Source organism: Scleropages formosus, chromosome 13 (assembly GCF_900964775.1).
Source record: "Scleropages formosus chromosome 13, fSclFor1.1, whole genome shotgun sequence".
Lineage (NCBI taxonomy): Eukaryota > Metazoa > Chordata > Actinopteri > Osteoglossiformes > Osteoglossidae > Scleropages > Scleropages formosus.
In genome coordinates, this window is record NC_041818.1 from 689,960 (window position 1) to 705,365 (window position 15,406).

Below are 15,406 nucleotides of genomic sequence, written 5' to 3' on the forward strand. Positions count from 1 at the left end.
GCTGTTCGTACATGGCGGACCAGGGTTGTCTTGTAGGCCGGGGCGGCAGTGAACTCCACCGAATGGAAAGGGATGGGCAGCTGGCAGGAGTGGGCGGCATCTCATTAGTGCTTCAGGCATGCATGCTGCAATGTGCAGCATCAGATCCTTCCTCTGATCACTTCCAGCTCTGTTCTCTGTTGAAGGACTCTGAGCTGGTGGCTTGCTATAGGATGAGATATACGTGGGACAAATTTCATTTAAATAATTTAATGGGTGAATTTTGAGTGACAGTATTGCAGTAGTGAGTACTAGTCTGTGTTGAGGCCTGACGAGCCCATTGTGCCATAGTCACAGCCTTGTGACTTATCTGAAGCACTTTCTTTCCTTTCCATTAAAGAACCTCCTGTTTTAACGAGTGATTGTTTGCCCAGTTGCTTCTTTATGTTAATATAAAAACGTGAATACGGCACAGTACAACACAAGCATTTAATAAGTGTACCTCCTTTTAGGGGTAAGGGACCTCTGAAGAATACATCGGATGTGATCAGTGCTGCAAAGAAGATTGCAGAAGCTGGATCACGGATGGACAAGCTGGGTCGCACCATTGCTGATCAGGTAGCTCGGTCCATTTCTTAAATTCTTGTACAGCAAGGTTCTCTTTGTATCTGCTGAAAGAAAGATACCACTCACTAAAGTTCTGAGGGAGGATCTCTGAATGTAGTTTTGGTGGTACACATAGTTGGTACAGTAGCTAGAAAATAGATATGAATGAATATGAATATGCTAGTGATTGTTGTCAGAGCTGTTACTGCCAGTATCGTCACAGCTTTTCTGCATGTAGCATATGTTCAATGTTCTGGTATCAGTTAGAAACTTAAGTACTGCTGCTTAATGTACAGTGTGAAATAAGTATATTGTCATTAAATGTATTTTGCACAATTTTACAGCTCAATAAATCTGCTACAAGCTTGGCAGGAGAGAGGAGTAAATATATTTGCTAAGCAGAAGCTTTAAATAAGAAAGTGGTGTTGGCAACTTGTGAAAACATGCTGAGCTGTTAGAGATACCTGAGTTTTTCTTTGTAATACGCTGACATCTATGGTTTCCATCTAATTTATTAGGACATTTGTAGGTCTGACTGGAATATGAAGTCAATCTCAGGCTTGGTCTGTTCTGTAGTTCAGGTGCTTTTATTTTACTTGATCCTATCATGCATGCCCAATAAGTTCAGCCTTTCAGATTTCTCGTGCATTCTTGTGTCATAAGCCTTAGAACTGGTTACAGGATTTCCAAAGCTAACTGGTTTTAGAATACATGTGGAATAAATACACCCGAGTCTTAACTTGCACAGTTAGGACTGGAGGTCTGTCTCACTGTTTGTTCATAAATCCAACCGTTATCTTTGTCGGTAGAAACAGATGTGTCTCGATTTATTTGCGACTGAGATCTCGAAAGAAAACCTCAGGTAAGTCTACAATGAATTAAAAGTTGGCTGTGATTCCCCCCTCTTCACTATCTTGTGTTAAAGAGGCTATCCTAGAATTTTGGGACATGAGGCAGGGAACACTTTGATTGCTTTATAATTAATATATCAGTAAATGTAACAGTACAGCTCTTCCTCAGTCTGTCCGCTGGGTTGGTTCTGTAAAAATGTGATATAACTGATAAATCAGATACATTAAAGCATTTTCTGTAGTGTTCACATTTATATTTAACTATTTAAAATGGGAGGAAAATTTCTTTAATTCCAGGTATTGACATTTCATCCCACAAATATGTGCAATGTGTCTTGTCACTGATCACTCTCCACAAGCTGTGAACACTAGACACCAGTTAAATTGCTCCCACCTTTATGTGATGTGTTAGGATGCTTTTTATTGCCGACTAATATCTGGAAATACTGGTTATGTTCGCTCCTGAATTTTGGAAAACAGATAAGTGAAGAAAACTGAAAAATGCTTTTGAAAGTTGGCAACTCGATTGTTCGTAACACAAAGATACAGTGTAAATGTAGAAAGTAACAAGGGTTTTACAGATGGGGAACAAAACAATGTAGTAAAGACACATTGCAACCTTGATTTTTAACAGATTGTGGTTCCTTAACAGCTTGATTATTTTCGCAGCCTTTTGTTAAATATACGTCTGTCTAACTGCTGTAGAAACTGGTCGGAAGATGAAGTATAATTGTTTGTTTTTAATTGTCTTATTCAGTGTTAATCCTTGGCATGAAACGGTGTGTAACAAATCATTTGGTTGTCATGGATTAGGGCTGTTGGAGGCAGCTATGAAAGAACTGTATAAAAACTGCAGAAACAAGGGCATCTTCATTATGATAATGAAGGTCAGTGCTATATAAAATGTCTGTCAAGTGCTATACAAAGGTGCTCAGTGAGAATTCTGTATTGACCATTGGAGGAAACATTAGTTTTAACTGAGATTAATTGTGCATATGTGCGTAGAATGGGCAACCCTTCTCAGAACAGTACACGTGTTGAAAGCAGGCGTGCATGTCTGCAGCAGTCTAAAAGCTCCAGCTTTGTGGAAACGTGACGCTCGATTTCTTTGTTGGCTGACATAAAACAAGTCTGTTGAATGCACTGTACACAGCTCAACGTGAAGTCTCAAGGTGCCTACAGTTGCATTCATGTTAAGGTGTGTCGGGTAAACGTGCTGTGGCTGCTGGGATATTCTCCACTACACGTGTCCTTACGGAAATGGATGTCTGACTGCTCCACTTCTGTAGCACAGGGCCTACCTGTAATGTGGAACAGCTCTGTCTCCGAGCTTGGTGTTGATGGACAACTTGCACGTGGGGCTTGGCAGCGCTTAAACATGGTTGATTATGGCCTGAGGCCCACATATTCCTCTGAAGTACACTGCTGAAACCCAGGTGTTACGGAACTGTTATGTTTATAGCTCCCCTTCCCCATTTACTCGTAACTAGCTAGGCTACTAAGACAGCTTCTGACCTTTCCTTGATGATCTGGTGCATGTCACATGTCTCGTCTATCCATCTGCAGGACAGAAATAATGTGCCTGATTTTAAGTACAATTCTTAGTATTTTTCATTTAATTATTTATGCACGAATTGGGGAGGAAGAGTCCTGTGGACAATTTCAGGAAATGACCCGATGAAATGGAACTGATGAAGACATCAGTAACAATAGTCTTAAATGGTTCAGAATGATTCTCATATTGTTGTATTGAAAATAATTGTAATGTGTAGCGGTCTGGAACTGGTTGCTGTACTAAACAGATGTACACTGTTGAAGAGAAATGAGATTTAGATTTTCCGCTCCAATTAAAAAATTATTGTATTCACAAGTGATGAATTAAAAGCAAGAACAGGAAAAAGAGGCAGCTTTTTTTAAATTTAATTAAGGACAGTTGTATGATTAGAGAGAAGACGAGTGTTGTGAAACATTTGCAGTGCAGATGATGCAAACATCGAGCCTGGCATTGGTGTTATGTCCTTTTCCAAGGTCCGGTAAGGTAGAGGTGTACTATAGCATTAAAAGTTTGCTCTATGAAGACTTGTAACAGAATGAATTTTTTTTTTTTTTAAGAATTTTCATAGCAACTAGCGTAGGTGTATTTCCTGTTAATGACCATTTTAATTGTAGCATGAAAACAGAATAGGTGAACCTCTGTTGTAGGTTTGTAGAGTCATAAAAATGGACTAAGTAAAATAATTACTTGCTTATACAAGTCAACTATTAGAAACGATATTAAAACACGACATGTTCATTCTGTAATGTTTGGAAAGATCAGACTTTACCCATTGCTACAGCTTTGTTGTTGCACAGCCTCCCATTGAAAAAGAAATTCAGGATGTAAGTTGACATTTTCACTGCAGTCAACTGGCCCTGCTGCCTATTTTATAGATGAACTTCTGTGTCAACAAATAGTGTGGAGTAAGAGAACCAATTTTTTCAGTTCTTCTTACTTCACTTGTGGGAGTTCCGTAGCAAACAAACACGTTGTGCTTTGAATTCCCTGCATGCAGATGTAGAATGTTCATTTTATTTATAGTTTTCTGCAAATGGTTCTTGTCTGGTTCAATGCAGTCTGGCCTGTAAAAATAAGGCATAGTATTTAGTACCTGTAGCAGGCCTCATTCATACAGTTGTTTTGGAAAATCCAAAAATAGAGCAAAACACGTATAGCAGTCAATAGGAAGGCAAGTTAACAAAAAAACCATGTGTTAATGTATGAAATGTTTGAACACTCTGTACAGTTGGTATGTAGAGGTCACATGTCCCAGTGCTGTGGTACTATAAACTGTCTGCAGATCTCTAGTCTATTCTCTGGTATGCGCCAACGTTTTTAACTGTTCCTGAAGTACACTAAACATATTTATCTATAAAATGGCAAGATTGGAATTATGAGGTTTTTTGCATTTTAGTGTTCTCTATTTAAAATATTCTTAATTTGCGCTGCATTCTTTGTCTTTGCATCAATTATAGAAATAAAACATCCTGACCTTCTTAAAGGATTACATTGCTTTATTTATCATTATTTCACATACTACTAAACGTTGTGTCATTCTCGTTTGGGCCTTCACAGTCATGGCCGGCGATGCAAACCACCGTGAAGTGGACAAAACCAAGGCGCAATTCCATGGTCTTTCTAGACTGATGGATGCCAATGATGATGAATGATGACTAAACGTTGTGGAAATTGCTTCATTGGAGTCACATTATGGCACGTTTTCTTTAAAGCTTTGTTATTCTGTGGTGCAAAACATTTGCTTCCTGTGCATTTGCAGTGCCCAGACTCTGCATGCAAGCAAGACCTCCTGGCCTACCTTCAGCGCATTGCCCTGTACTGCCACCAGCTGAACATCTGTAGCAAAGTGAAGGCCGAGGTCCAGAACCTCGGCGGAGAGCTTGTCGTCTCTGGGGTGAGTCTCTGAGCAGACAGGCAGACTGTGCAGAGCTGACACACAGTAATTTATTCCCAGCACACACATCCTTCTAGTGCATTCTTTTCAAGTGTGATAATCCAGGCTCTGTCTACATACAGGCTCTAGACTGACTGCATGTACAGAAAAGTGTTGAACATTCATAGCGCTTTGCAGTTTTTTTCACGTCACTCTTCTCCATCTCTGAACTGAGACAGGATACACCACCCCCATCTGCTCTTTTCAAAATGGAACTAAAACAATTTATTTTATTTTATATCCATTTATATGTGGAGCACCGGCTCCATGACAGCGGTCACAGATCTGTCCAGCAGAGTACCCCCAACACCTTCAGTTGTTTGCATCAAAGCAGTTCTTCAGAATCTAAAGGAAATAAATGACCTACTTGGATAAGTTCCTCAACAGTACCATGCGGCATCAGTCTTTGGAAACTGCCCGAATCATTACGTTTGGGAGGGGATGCTTCAATTTAGTAACAAACACAGGCTGAACACCCACTGGAGTATTTTTAAATTATTTGCAGTATTATGGTTTTTACAGTGGAAATCTTTGAAGGGGTTATTAAATGTCACAAATAGTTTGTGTTACAGGAATCATTTAAATGGAATGCACATTTGTACACTCAGTACATCACCATGCCCTAAGTCCCTCGGGACTCTAAATTACTAATCACTTCACTGGCAACATTATGTCTCATAACTAGAAAAATAGCAATTACGGTCTTATGTCTTTCCTAACTACTGTTTTTAACAAGCACAGGGGCTTCACTTCTTTTGAAACAAGAACTAATATCAACTTCCAGTCCCCAAGGACACTGCCAAGGGGTGAAATTCGCAGTGCGACAATGTTGTTGCAGTCCGTTTATCCCTTTGTCTGAGAGCCATATTTATGTGTAGTAGTGAAGGCGCCTTTCAGTTTGAGGTTATCCTGTTGGGCCCGCAATGTCATCGAACCCTTTAAGCAGAGTCGGAAATGGCAAGCAAGATCAGTGTCTTCCATAATGGTTAATTCCTCATGTTATTTATGGCACTGAGGTGATTGAAGATTAAAGCCCAGCTTCAAAAGCACTTTATAGCTGTATTGCAATTGATCATTTTCACATTATTCCTGGTTCTTTGGAGACTTAATGATGAGGCACAATAATGCTTTGAGGTTTTTTTTTTTTTTTTTTTTCTTTCTTTCTTTCTCAGCCTCTCTTCAGATGTTTCCTGCCACACAGCTGCTGCTCCTCATCTCTGTGTGCTCCAGAAGGAACATATGTACTTTTAGAACTCCAGCTCTTATCGATCATCTTCCCATATATCCTACATCTTTCCTTCTTCTACAAGCGCTCAGTGGAAAATTTAAATGACAAAGGTGTATGCCCCGAAGTTCAGTGGTGCAGGGTCATAGCAATATGTGCAACAGGTAGAACAGTAAAAAAGGAATTTTCCTGATGTTGTTATCCAGCTTCTTAGCTGTATAATCTACCAGCGTGTCATGGATGTTCATTTATGCTGTGAAGACAGTTTACGCTGAATACAACAGAACCTTGTTCTATTTGTTCTTTATGATCTTTTTTGCTTTATTGGAATTGAAGAAATTCCAGTGGATCCCATCTGATTTCTCACTTTTTTTTTTTTTCTTCCTCCCTTTTACTTGTCTCTTTCCTCTACTTTTGTCCCATTTATCATGTAATGTATGTGGGGGCAGAATGCATTTCATAAAGCTATTTGATCTCTCTGCCTGAAGCCATTTATGCCAGTTGTTTCTTATTTTGGAGCTAAAGTTGCTTATGAAGCAACTAAAATGGGAGTGTCGTGCTTGTGCAAAAATATTCACTTGCAAGCCAACGATAAGTTCTTCGAGCTGGAGGCATGGGCCAATATTCACAAAAAAGCTCTGCAGCGATTAAACAGTTCAAATTGTTAGATCTGCTGCCCCTTTTATATTTTCATATAACAAATAATATGAATAATATTCTCAAATTGCCAAAAAGATAAAATCTTGAACTCCATTTCTAATTTGGTTTGTGTTGTAGCAGAACTATCCGTTTGAAACGCATGCATCCTCCTTCTGCAGGTGGACAGTGCCATGTCCTTAATTCAAGCTGCCAAGAATCTGATGAATGCCGTGGTGTCTACAGTGAAAGCCTCTTACGTGGCCTCCACTAAGTACCAGAAGGTGCAGGGCATGCAGTCGCTCAATATGCCTGCCGTCTCCTGGAAGATGAAGGCCCCCGAGAAGAAGCCCTTGGTCAAACGTGAGAAGCAGGATGACGGGCAGACTAAATTGAGGAGGTCGTCCCACAAGAAGCATGTCAATCCTGTGCAGGCCCTCAGCGAGTTCAAAGCCATGGATAGCATCTGACCTGTGCTTTGTCCCCCTTTTCTTAGTGAAATTGCTCACTGGTATGTGATATGCTTTAAAATGTATCTATATTTTTAATTTTCACTTGGGGCTTTAAAGCTGCCTGCTTTGATAGAAAGTCTCTCTGATTGACAGAAAAAGACATTTGGCAGACCACCATACTCCGCTGCCTTCCCAAAACAGACAATCGGTAGTTACACAAGGTTTTTGTACCTCAGCTATTTACAAGGGAGATTGACATTTTCATGCAGTCCTGTTTAGCAATATGGTTTATTTTGCGGTATTTTATTTACTTGGTTTGCCATCTGCTATATGTTTTATACAAAATTTTAGCTACTTCTTGATCCCTTATAATAGGCTTTATAAAAGAGTAATAAAGCAGTAGAGTTTACGGCCTTCCTTAATTTTCTTCTGAAACAATTATACTACATGTAGAATGAGTGAGTTCATTATTTGGTTCAACACTGAATTTCTATATTTTTCTCTTTATGTAATAAACCTAATTGTCTTTATGCAGTCGCCTTAGGAAACTTACTTTTAGTGGGTTAGACCATTTAGTTACACCTTACTGCTTCCTGTCTGACATACTCCATTATTAAAATGTGTCTAATTGTTGATGCTTTACGTGTTTTACAGTATGAACATGTACTCTGTGCATAACCAGTTTAAATCATCAGTGAGACCAGGCTTAATCTATAAATCTCTTCTACGTTCTGTGCTCTAACTTAAAAATTAATAGAAACTGGAAAGTTTTTCATATTTATCTTCTTCCTTGAATGTTTATATTTTATTAACCAGTGACAGGAGATTGTTTGAGGCTGAACCTTCACATCTCTCTCCCCCCTGCAGGGCAAGTAGCCATGCAAAGTTAACACTATGTATGTGCCCTGAATGGTTAAAACTCTTGGTCTTTATGCCTTATTAATCAACTGAAAAGGTGTTTTTTTTTCTCCCCCCCCCCCCCCCCCCCCCCCCCTTTTTTTTTTCTTGTAGCAAAGACTTTGGGTTTAGGACATTAAATAGTACTGCTGCAACAGAGTGAAACCGGGCACCGAAATTCTGACTTTTGGGCATTACAGGAAGCAGTTGACTCAACAGATTTTCACTGAAACTTCAGAGATCCTTTTTGAGAGACTTTCTAAACTGGGGTAGTTCATAACTGCATAATTTTAGTTTTGTGTCACTACAGTGTGCCGATGAAGCATTGCACAGCAAATTGAGACATTTTATGTTTTAAATATCCCAGTGGACAAATTTGGCCTTCTCACAGGGGGAGAAATGACTAATGCAAAGATTTTCTTGGGGTTTTTCATTTGGATGATAGTGGTTAAGAATTTTAAAGTAACATTTTGACTTTTTCCTCACTACTTAAAAATAGGATTATGTTGATGCTGCCAGGATGGATTACATTGCACCTCACTGGAGTTCATTGTGACTTGAGTGGATGGGTTGAGCTTTACTTTGAGCTGTTGAGCAGCACAGTCAGATGTACCACTTATCAAAAATACTGTTCTTGGCCTTTTACTATCAGACGGTCACAATTTTTCTTATGAAAAGATTTTCTGTGCTGAATGATGCATTGCTTATGAGACCATAATTCAAAAATTGCTCATGTTTAATAGCAGAATCAAAATTAGTAATGTGCAAAATTAACATTTAAAGGAAGCTGAGCTACACTTAATGTGCATGATGTTGATTTTATTGGAACAGTATGGTTTTCTGGACCATTTCAACACATTCATAAGGGTTAATATTTCTAAATGTGTATTACATGGTGGGGGGGTTGTACTATTAAGTACCCATACATGAGGCTTTGGAATTATGCTTATATCAACAGAAGTCATATGTCATCTGAGGTTTTTTTTTGCACAGAAACGCATTGCTTTTCCTTCCTGTTTTAATCCGTTTTTCTGTTTGTGCTAAAATTTGCCTTCTAATAAACAATTAACATTCTTTTTTCTGTGGTCATTGTGTAGTTGCTTATTTGGTTTAGAAATTCTCAGTTGTTTTTACTGTTCTTTTGTCAGCTCTCAAAGGTCCCCCCCAAGAATTAAGTGAAAACATTTTTCCAGTGTAGGAGAATTTGAAATTATGCATGGGATCTCTTGAAACAAGACTTTCTAGTAAAGTTCAATACATGGACATATTTTGCACAAAGGAATGTTTTTTTAAAAAAAAAAAAAAGAAATGCTAAACATAAGGTGAGGCATTTAAAACTTGACATTTTTCACCCCTGCAGTGGACAAAGTTCTTGGTAATGGATGTTTCAGATATTTTGAATTGAGCCATGACAAACATGTAATGCAGTGTTAGATCTGATAATTTTAACTTTTCTGAATTCTTATGAGTCAGGAAAATAGTTACTCATTGTCCAGTAGTGTTTATTAATACTGTTATGAAATATTAGAGGAAATACTATATATTGGCATTGGTGGTGATTTTCTTATTTTTTTTGGTGGTCCTCACAGGATCAAAATGTGCAGTCAGCCAATTTCCGAGTGTCTTGTTAACTGTGCCTTGAAGGATCTCTGCTCATTTTTCCTGAATTTAACAGACTACTTCTTTCCTTTTCCTCTCCATGTTAACACCATTTTATTTAACTTAAACCACAATCTTGTCTCAGCAGCCTTTGTGTAAATCAGGCAATGAGCTCTAAGAAGTAAATGGGAAATTTAAATCTGCAAAGGGACTTGCTGTTGAACCTTTTGCAAAAGTAATTGACCTCTTTCTGCTGTTCTGAAATATTCAGTTTTAAACTGGTAAAAGTTAAACTTTACATTGTCAATGACTTTGTGAACAACAGATTTGTGTGTTTGGTTAACATAGTTTTTTTTCTTAGAATCACTTGATAGTGGGTTGTGAGGTTAGAGTTCCGGTGCTGTGAGATATGGGACAATCCACAAGGCCCGCTACTTTTCTTGTTACCATACAAAGCCCACTGTCCGTACTCCCATCTTTTATTTATTATAGCCATGCTTATCTTTTCTCCCCTCATGACCCTCCCGGTGCCAGCATGCCTTTGCCATTTCTGCAGAAGATCAGTGGCTGGGGGTTGGCAGTGGTGAGGGAGGAGGGGCACATCACCGGTAGACCTAAAGAAACTGTTAAACACCCTGTGGTGAGAATCAGCTGTGGATCTCTGACAGCAGAAGCAGTAACTCTTGTCATTGGCATGCAAACAATGGGATGTAGAAGATCATAGGCCTACTGGTTCACATGTGGCTACTTTTGGATGACAGCTGATGACCATCTAATTCCACACAAATTAGTGTCTAATCCACTTGTAATGTGTTTTCTGCACGATATTACCCAATGGCTGAATGCTCTGAGGCAATTTTACAAATGAAAAATGAAAAGTTGGCATGCCTCCTTAACCTGAAATGACAGAAAAATTTATGAAAAAGAGCACATAACAAATGCCTAGTTAACAGGCCACAGATGGGTGTTCAGAATTCATGAGAAATCATCTCAAAAAGATTATCCCCATTCCTTACATAACCAGGCTATTTTTTCTATGAAATTAACTGATAAATTTCCATTGAACATGTATCAAATTAACATCTATGGAATCACAGGTTTTCAGGAGATCCATCTTGATGGGTCAATTTGAAGCACCTGTTCCAGTTAGCATGTGGATATGACATTTCTGTGCAGCTAATTGTTCAAGTGCAATGAAAACTGAATTTGCTGCATGCCAGTTCTGGCTCATTCTCAACAATCAATCTGTTACTTGATATATATATAGGGTATGTTATGAAAGCTTTACTTGTTGTTGTGGACAATGTTGCTGTGTCCTAGAACACTCAGTACTGGTCAGTCGCATGTGCAGGATGGAGCAATGCGACAAACACTCAAAAAGGGGACAGGAATTCAATACACATGGCTCCATCATGGGCTGTAGTCCCTAGTCTGGAACCCACCACCTGCTGGAAAGAGTGTTCAATAGATGGTCAGTGAGAAGGAGATGCAGTGCTGGTCTGCTTTGGGTGACTGTCCCCCCCCCCCAAGTTGTGTCAGCCGGCCATGTGTACCATGCTCACATTAGCTGGTGCATTTTAAAATTATTCCATTTCAATCTATGTAAGGTGTGTTTCTGTTTCATGATTCATATCATTTTGTCAATGCAGCTTTCTATATATGTTATACTGTCATTTTACAGCAAATGATGTTCCTTTGCCCAAAACAACCTTTTCCCCAAAATAACCTAGTGCTCTGCTCTGCATGTATGTCACATCACACCATATGAATCCAGTCCTGATTGTCAGTGAAAGCATTTTAATAGCTGGTATCAGAGAGAGAGAGAGACATGAGTACGCAGCAGAATTTGTTTCTCTCCAAAGACTTAACCACAACTTTGATGAGTCCGAGTTCTCTACCAGCAGGCCCTTGAAGATGTTATTCCTACACCAAGAACCATCTTTTCTGAAGCAGGCAAAGGATGAGGTTATGTGTTAGTCAACAGGTCTTTGTTTTCTTCATGATGATGGCCTCAATTCCAGAGCTTCCTTTTCCTTTCAAGGGCTATTTATTATTGGCTGAAGTGCTTGTTTTGATTTTACAGTTACACTGATTGTCACCAGGCATTACAAAGAGGTTTTTCATAATTATATGTATTGACATTGAGTACTTTGCAAAAGTTCTGTTTTATAATAATACACACCTTCCATTCAGCATAGTCACTCTGGTAGGTTTAAGATTAAACAGGTGAAAAGCCACACTAACAGGTGAAAAGATGGCTTTCCTGTGAGCCTCTTCCTATACTCCTTGGAAGAGATGACTATGTGTAGAGTATCTAGTGAAAAAAAATCCCTATTCAAGGATCCTTGTTCTGTTAGTGAATCTGCAGGCATGATTTGCATTACATGTACATTTTTTATTTAGTAGATGCTTTTCTCCAAAGAGATTTCAAACGTTATGTAGTGTTATCAGCCCACACACCTTATTCAGCAAGGTGACTTATTCTACACTGCTAGATACACTACTTAAAATGGGTTACTCATCCATACGTTAGTGCAACGCACTCTCTCTGTCACTCACACACTATGTGGGAACCTGAACAGCATGTCTTTGGGAGGAAACCCACACAGACATGGGGAGAACATGCAAACTCTGCACAGACTGAGCAGGGTTCAAACCCTTGTCCTCTCCCACCACCCAGGTGCTGTGAGACAGCAGCGCTACTGATGGCACGATAAAGGCATGAAGACTAAAATACTTTCTCAAAAAGGCAGAGGTAATGTGGTAAAATGTGTAGATTATGGAAAGGGTACAACATAAAAATTAAAGTGTTTGAACGTGAAGCTGCATCACTGGGCATCAGTGAAAAGCTCAGCCTTTGAACCAAAGGATCTGATAGAAGGCATTGAAGATTTGACTCTTACCATCCAAAACACCCATCAGAGGAGTACATGTGCCTTCATCAATTCTGTGTAACACTTGCTTGTACCAAAGGTAGCAAGAAAGGAGCTATTATTAAATAAGAATTGCCTGAAAAGCACAGAAAGCTAAATAGATGTGAGAGTGACCCAAAAGCTATGATTTTCTTCAAAATAGCTGTGTTCTCTTTGAGTTTCAAACAAAGGCTGCGCTGTTAAACAAAGGCTCAGGTGTATAAGTCAGCCTGTTGTTTTATCTTGGTTTATAAATCCAGCATTTATACACTGAGTTGCCTTGGAAAAGGGCATTGGTTCAGTGGATAAATGTAAGCTGAGGGATCAAGACAAATATATGTGTATTTCTTCAAACCACTATAACAAACCAGCTACAGGGCAGATCCATTGAAACAAAAATTGAATTTGTGTTTAAATCACAAATTCTTAAAGAGCAGTTGGATTATGTCTCCGATGCTTCCAACATAACAGTGAGGTTAAGAGCACTATGTGTGGTCCAAGTCCACCCTCTGCTCAATTACTCCTGGTCACTTTCTGGGCTGGACACTGTGTCAAACATTGCAACCAGAGTTTCACTAATTCACTTTTTAAGAAATACATCCTCCTTGTGAACCTAGCTGCTTGTCAAGGTTTCAAAGGCACTAATGTCTACTAGTACAAACTAGTGTAGTTTGACATGACAGAAGGGGATATGCTATGGAAATCAGGACATCATTAGCAAAAGACTAATTTAGTAGCTTATTTTTGGCCCTTCATGAAATACATGTGAGTAGTAGAGGTACTTTAAACCTACTACCAAAGCGGAAATCAGAAAAGCAACAGAGGACTAGTTCTTTCAATTGCCAGAAGTGTGTGGTGTAATGTAAAGGAAATTGTTTCCCACTGGGCATATTTCCTTATAGATTTCATATAATTCTTTCAGCATGCTTTCACAGAAAATAAGGAACAGAATGTATCCTTTTGTGCAGACATGAATTTTTGTGTCTCTGTGTGTTCATCTGGTGGGCAGCAATTTCTGTTTCTCTGTTGAGTCTGACTCATTCACTTGGTTTCCTCAGGGTCAGTATGACAGTAAGATTTTATCTTGCACCCTTCAAGTTACGTATGTTTACATGTTTCTGTAACTATTAATGTGATATGCTTTTTTTCCTTTTTTTTTTTAGTCTTCTGTCACCAGTTACTAACCCTACTAATCTTTTAATCAATCAACCTTACATGGTTGATGAGACCAGCACATCTGAAACTGGAGATAAGCTCATCAATTTATTAGCTTCTAATGATTGCAGTAATGTTATAAATTGCTGTTTAAATTGGTTTAAGTGTTTTTCTATCTGTGCGGTGCTGCAGTGGGTTGGACCACAGTCTTGCTCTCCGGTGGGTCTGGGGTTCGAGTCCCACTTGGGGTGCCTTGCGACGGACTGGCGTCCCGTCCTGGGTGTGTCCCCTCCCCCTCCGGCCTTGCGCCCTGTGTTACCGGGTAGGCTCCGTGACCCCGTATGGGACAAGCGGTTCTGAAGATGTGTGTGTTTTTCTATCTAGAATGTCTGGGAGGGGGAGGTAGCCACTGGCACTTGGACCCCCAGAGCCTTTTTTTTTATCTCTGTTGACTTTTGGTTGAGAGTTTTTTGTTTTCCTTTCCTCCGTGGCCAGTTGGCTCACTTATATCTTTCATGAGTAACATAGTTATTCATAGCCAACATTTTATTTTGTCTACTAATCAGCACTTTGTGTCACTGTGTGATACTAAAAAATGAATTGAATTGAATTGAAAGTCCACAGGGGGGTGCGGTGGGGCAGTGGGTTGGACCACAGTCTTGCTCTCCAGTGGGTCTGGGGTTCGAGTCCCGCTTGGGGTGCCTTGCGACGGACTGGCGTCCCGTCCTGGGTGTGTCCCCTCCCCCTCCGGCCTTACGCCCTGTGTTGCCGGGTAGGCTCCGGTTCCCTGCGACCCCGTATGGGACAAGCGGTTCTGAAAATGTGTGTGTGTGTGTGTGTGAAAGTCCACAAAGGTGTAACTTGGATTAATAATATTTAGGGCTACATTGAAGCTAAAGAACACCTTCCTGTACCTGCTGAACAGAGTCTACTCGCACCTGGACAAGGCAAGCTGTGCTGATCACGATCTTTGATTTTTCCCATGTATTCAACATCATGCAGCCTGGGAAGAAAAGGGAGAGAAGCTTTTGTCTGTGCAAGTGGACCCATCCATCGTTTCCTGGCTTCTGGCAGACCACAATTCTTCAGGCTGTCTGTCAAACATGGCCATGAGCAGCATGGTGTCCCCTCATGGGACAGTCCTGGGTCTCCAAGTACAAAACCAAACCCTGTCATCTACAGAAGTTTTCAGATGACACAGGGATTATTGGCTATGTTGCTATGTTGCTATGGGGATGTGCACAGGAATTTGAAGTAAAGGACTTTGTTGAGTGGAACAAAGTGAACCAGCTGCTACACAACACTGGAAAAACCAAGCACATAGTGATGAACTTCAGGAGGTCCAATGGTTCAGTGTGCCCTCTGAGGATTGACAGAGCCGAGGTGGAAGTAGTGGGGATATACAAATATCTGAGAGAGCAGCAGAACAACCGGTTGGAGTAGACATACAACACATAGGCCCTATACAAGAAACAATAATCACCTTCAACCTTCTGAGGAGGCTCAGGTCCTTTGGAGTGTATAAGTCATTATTGCTGATTTTCTACTAGTTAGTTATAAATACAGTCTTTTCTGCAGAGCAAGACTAAGACAGTTGCATTACCAC

The 15,406-nt window shown here is 39.9% G+C and overlaps 1 protein-coding gene across 2 annotated transcripts in view; it reads left to right on the plus strand.

Moving 5' to 3' along the window:
- Nucleotides 1-9,144, plus strand: part of ctnna1 (catenin (cadherin-associated protein), alpha 1) — a 71,525-nt gene extending 62,381 nt beyond the window's left edge. Inside the window, exons 16-19 of one of the 2 annotated variants that reach the window (XM_018745198.2) lie at nucleotides 492-597; nucleotides 4,751-4,885; nucleotides 6,968-7,296; nucleotides 8,249-9,144. In XM_018745198.2, the coding sequence (XP_018600714.1) occupies nucleotides 492-597; nucleotides 4,751-4,885; nucleotides 6,968-7,255 (529 nt within the window). In that variant the 3' untranslated portion in view covers nucleotides 7,256-7,296; nucleotides 8,249-9,144. Of the gene's footprint in view, nucleotides 1-491; nucleotides 598-4,750; nucleotides 4,886-6,967 lie in introns of both variants that reach the window. The other variant, XM_018745197.2, reaches the window with a different exon arrangement.
- The last annotated feature ends 6,262 nt before the right edge of the window (nucleotides 9,145-15,406 follow it).